Source organism: Galeopterus variegatus, unplaced genomic scaffold (assembly GCF_000696425.1).
Source record: "Galeopterus variegatus unplaced genomic scaffold, G_variegatus-3.0.2 Scaffold5438, whole genome shotgun sequence".
Classification (NCBI taxonomy): domain Eukaryota; kingdom Metazoa; phylum Chordata; class Mammalia; order Dermoptera; family Cynocephalidae; genus Galeopterus; species Galeopterus variegatus.
Window position 1 is genome coordinate 138,290 of NW_007731549.1, and position 5,711 is coordinate 144,000.

The following is a 5,711-nucleotide window of genomic DNA, read 5'->3' on the forward strand; positions in this document are numbered from 1 at the left end:
ACAATAGCCAAGAGTTGGAACCAGCCCAAATGTCCATCATCGGATGAGTGGATACGAAAATTGTGGCATATCTACACAATGGAATACTACTCAGCTATAAAATCGAATGAAGTACTGCCATTTGCAACGACATGGATGGACCTTGAGAGTATTATATTTAGTGAAACAAGTCAGGCACAGAAAGAGAAATACCACATGGTCTCACTTATTGGTGGGAGCTAAAAATAAATAAATAAATTCACACGCACACACAAAAAACTGGGGGGGGGGGGGCGAGACTTTACAATACAACTCCTTGAAGTTGACACGACAAGCAAACAGAAAGGACATTGTTGGGTGGAAGGGGTGAGAGGGAGGGGGTTTCAGTAATGTACCACAATAATCGACCTCATTGTATATCGACAAAATAAAATTAAGAAAAAAATAAAATAAAATAAATTAAAAAATTAAAAAATTATAGACAGATGTTAGAATGCTGCAGAGAAATGAATGTGAAATATCATCCATGTCCTTTGCATCAGGGAATGTATTAGGACTATTCCTGACCAGTATGAAACAGCCAGGTAGCAGCTGCCTTTCAGCTGGGAGCCAAAACACTTGATAAACCAAAAAAATCATCTCTGACACATGACTGAACATGGAGGAATAATATATGCATTCAACTTTCATTCCCAAGTCTTCGTTAAAATGACACTAAAAGTTTTGCTTTGTTTTGATTCTGCAAATATACAAACCTACAAGGATAAAGGAAAATGAGATAACAGAATGCAACAAAATGCTGAAGGTAAGAAAGTTGACTGAGCAAAGCTTCCAGTAGGGAAAGCCCAGCAGCGGCTTGATTTACACTAACAAATATCCAAAAGGCCCAGAAGGTGATACAAGGCTGACAGTGCAACCAGTCTAGACTAAAGCAGGTGAGAAGACTCTCAAGGTTTAATGGATAAAATATGCAATGGATAAAATATGCAATGTTTGAATATTTTGAGAAATTTACACTACTTGATGAATGTAGGATTCTTAGGTAGTTAGCTAGATAATTTGATACCATGTTAAAATAAGGAAATAAAACTTATTTCTCCTAGAATATGCATAGATCATCCCTAGTGGACAATTCTAGGTTTTTGGCCACCAGTCTCCATCTACCATCTGTTCAAAGTGTCAGGCCAATTTTCATTTGGTATATCACCTGTCTTCTCTCGAAAACAGTCTGGGGACACTATTGTTCAAGGCCCTTCTTACTCTCCTGCACCCCCAAGAGGTGTGCCCATGACCCAACAGTGGGCCAATCAGACTCTTCATCCCTAAAATGACCAGGAACAGAATGAGGAAAGGACTGGAAAGGGTTGGAGTCAGTCATCACACAGCAGCAACCTGATGAAGACAGTCAAGCAGGCCTCCACTGGGCCCTCTGTGCTGCAAGGATTCCTGCCTTTTACATTTGGTTCTTCTTCCTTTCCTAGGATCCTGAGAACTCCCCATAGCCTTCTAACACATTTTTCTAATTATCCAAAATCTATTTCTGTTGCTGGAACCAAAAGCTCTAACTGATCTGGGTAGAATTTATCCATGAAAAAAGCAAACTAGGAAAAGAAGAGTAAATTTGAACAAACTTCATTCTTCACAGATTCATCAGACATTGCAGTAATAAGGCACCTTAGAGTTCATAGACTTTAATCTTTTCTTATACACATGGGGAAAAAAAATGCTCAGTGGTTTCCCAGTGTCATGCAGCTGGCAAGTAGCAAAGCTCAGAATAAAACTGATGTCTGCTGATATCAATTCCAATATGACTATTTGGATTATTTTTTAAAATTATTTAAATTTTTACAATACCTCTAATTCCTGGAAGTGGAGCTGCTATCCAGTAACCCAAATGTGATGCATCATATGTCCAAATTAAGTGATTGTTATATTCCTTGACCACTCCCTGGCCGTGATTTACCCAAGCACCTAATGATAAAGGTAAGTAAAAATACCAGTTAGTTATAGTTATATATCTTTAGATATGATAGGAGTTTGCTCATGGTCATGAATAGAATACTTTATAGGACTTTTCCAAAGATTATCATGGGAAAATATATATATATCATACTATAATATAGTCCATATTATAATACCTAAAATAATTGGACTTTTTGTGACCAAAGGAAATAAAATAATAAACTAAGGATGCAGATATACTTATTAGAAAAATCATGACTCTCAAATAATGTTTAAATTGTGCATATTGAGTTATCTCTTAAGGATGTAAGTAGTGAAATCCCACTTCATCAACAGGTGATTATCTGTCACCTGTTCTGGGGTTTTGATTAAACACAGTGTATGTTTTAAAGCCTTATTATCTTTTTTAATTAAATACTGTTAACTTTCAAAAAATGCAATCTAATCCAATAAAAGTTTGCCATCCATAGAAAAAAGAATTCAATAAAACCCATACCTTTTATGGAGTTTTATGTATAAACAGCATAAGAAAGCTATCTATAACTTTGGTGTATATTTGTATTTTGGTTTAATTAATTCCTTGTGGTGAATTATCTACAAGTAAAACAGTGTTTTTAATAAGGAAGAGAAACTTGAAATGATGGGAAGGATTCAATCCATTGCTTTTAAATAGTCACATTAAATCAAGAATTGCATACATGATAAATCAATTAAAAATTCTGTTGCTTACAGGTACATTAGAGACAAAGGCTTTTGCCAAGAGAATCAGAAACCAGGATTTAAACAGCAGATATTCTTCTTTAAAGTGCCTTAAAACAACTCTCTCATTCACCAAGTTAGGAAACTGAGGCCCTTAAAAGACTTGTTCATACTGGTTCTGCTAGTAAATGGACTAGACTCTGAATCCTAGAGCTCATAATCTAATGATCTACAACAGTGTACTCTCATTGCTACTTACATCGTTTCCACTCTTTCTTAAAATCATAGATACATTACTGCTTATCTTCTACAGTGATCATTTGTGTAGTATTTTGGCTTCACTACCCACTCTTCCAAATACAATGAAATCCCATTTCAAATCCCTTTGAGGATCTACTTGTCCCTATTGTCAGTCCACATAATTACTTTGGGGTTCCATCCCCAGCTCTAACACTCTAAGCCTAAATAAATCCATGCATACTTGCAGGCCACAAAGACTGGTTCCAAGATAGGAATGTAAACTCCATTCTATAACTGCAGTGAATCCCAGGGCTTGTGCTATAGCTACTAGGAAAAGAATCTCTTCCACTGGCTTTCAACCTAGATAAGTATAAAGTTTACAGCACTTACAGCCTTTTTGCCACTCTGAAGGGAAATCCTATCGCAGAAAAGTGTTAACACAGAGGAAACAGATGAGAGAAAAGGAGGAGAGAGACCAACTCCTGTGAAAGTGTCCAGGCGCCATAGCATGCCTCACACAAAGCAGTCCTTCCTCTGGGCTTTTCAGTTGCGGACTGATGGTTTCTTTTATTTTTGTAACTTAGACTCCCACCTTATTTACAAGGAGAACACAAGAATAAAACCAAGGGAAGCTGAGGAGGAAAAAGTGCTTCCAGCTGCAATTCAGGGAACAAAATATTTAGTACTAAAGTTTTCTTGGGGAAGAGAAATAATCATTCTTTCTTTAATAAAACAATGTTATTTTCTTATAAAACAATGTTATTTATTTTCATTAAATTAGCATACATTTCTTAATCGCCTTAACCAAACTTTATATAAGCTCATATTGCCTATCAAAACAAAAACAAACTCCTAGGAGGAAAAATAACTTTTAAAAAATTTATTTCTGCCTCAAAATGTTGGGGGGCGGGTACAAAAAGTTAAAGAAATGTGAACAAATAATGCTATTTTTTGGACATATGTATTAGCATCATTTCCTTGCATACTTGTATTATATTAATCAAAGTGAGGCCAATTTTGGTCATCAAAGTGCATAAAATTGTAATGTTACTGAAAAACTAGAGCTGTGTCAAATTTCAAAGATAAAAAATTCAAATATTTAAAAGAAAAACATTCAAAATATTCAGAACATTTTTATTCAGCTCACATACCCGTGTTCATATCAAATGTCCAAGCAGGTATGCGATCCCCCACACTTATATCATTTGTATGTAGAAGGGGAAGAGAAACTTGAATAGAGCCATCCACCTTTAATTCTTTTCCTCCAGAATAGATTTTCACACATATTGCAGCAAGAGGAGTCAATTCAGTGTTTTCAAAACCTAAAAAAGAGGACAATTTATTAAACTCATATGTAAATAGAGGCTGTAGTTACATAATAAATTATTACTGGTCTAAAATATCTAGTTCTTCTATTTCACCCAGGGTTATCTATTTTAATATCAAATAGTTACTAGATCCACATTAAGGATTTTAAATATATAATTTAAAAATATCTCATAAATAAACATAGGCTATATACAATGTACCAATGACAAATCAATAAGAGCATAAGTTATCTAATTCTTGGTGTCATCTGATTTAATGGAACATGGTATCTAATGTTTTTAAAAACCTAAAAACCAACAACCGAAAAAATACATCTTACTAGCATCATACCCAAATAAAGGCTCTCACATTCCACATCATCAATGAAGATACGGATTTGAAACATCTGGCCCTCCACCCAAGGCCATCTGTTTCAGGGAGTGCTACAACCAACAGATCAAACTATTCTCCTTATAGAAAAAACAATCTGATTCAAAATGTAGTTTTTAACAGGTGGGTTTGGCAATTAAACATGAAACAAAATCACTATGCAATATTGTTATTTGATAAAAATTATATGCCTTGATATTTACTTGATTATACTCTTTCTGTTGTATTAATAAACTTAGATTTCAAATATTAATATATATTAGACTTCAAAGCATGAAAAGTAAGAGAAAGGGAGATTAATAGAATTGGTTATACTATTTTACCTAAGGTTTTAAGGATCTGATTATGCAATTTATAGGATGCCTTCTTAAATATCAGGAGGTAACCACAGATTTTCTACACTGGAAAAAAAAAAGCAGAAAGTGCCTTTCTTTTGTTTTTGAAATATTAGCAATGCCAAAAGTTGTTATAACATACACCAGAATACAGTTGGCCAGTTGGCTCAGTTGGTTAGAGCATGGTGTCCTAATACCAAGGTCAAAGTGTTCAGATCCCTGTACAAGCTGGCCACCAAAAAAAAAATTATAACATATACTAGAATCACTATAATGAATAAGAACATGGTTATAAAATTACAGTGTTAACTTCTACAAATAATGTGATAATGTTGGATTTTCTAAGTAATTTACTAACATTAGAAATAGATGAAGAAAGTATATTTTTTACATATTATTTGTTTATGGTCTAAAATTTTGAGTCTCTGGCTTCAAAGCTAGAGTTATGTTCATTCATTTAACAAATATTTACAAAGCCCCTAATAGCACCATGTATTCATATGGGCCCCAAAGATCCAGTGAATACATTTTCTCTTATACTGCCTGCAATATTTTTCTCACAATCCTCATTACTATTAAAAATCTCATTTTTCACTTCTTTATTCATTGCCAATTTCTACCCCACCTGAATATAAATGCATGATAATCCAGAAAGGCAATTAATTATGTGGTCAGGGAAGACCTACTCTCCACGGAGGGGATGTTTGAGCTGTGGCCAAACAGAAAAGAGTCATCCATGCCAAGACCTCAGAGAAGAGCTTTCCAAGAAGAAGAAGTACAAATCTCCAAATCAGGGGG

The 5,711-nt window shown here is 34.5% G+C and overlaps 1 protein-coding gene across 1 annotated transcript in view; it reads right to left on the reverse strand.

The window, feature by feature from the left end:
• FAM171B (family with sequence similarity 171, member B) overlaps positions 1–5,711 on the reverse strand; it is a gene marked incomplete at its 5' end in the record, with an annotated part of 79,598 nt that overhangs the window by 15,202 nt on the left and 58,685 nt on the right. The window contains 2 exons of the mRNA XM_008589429.1: positions 1,834–1,950; positions 4,032–4,202. Coding sequence (XP_008587651.1) covers positions 1,834–1,950; positions 4,032–4,202 — 288 coding nt within the window. The remainder of the gene's footprint in view (positions 1–1,833; positions 1,951–4,031; positions 4,203–5,711) is intronic.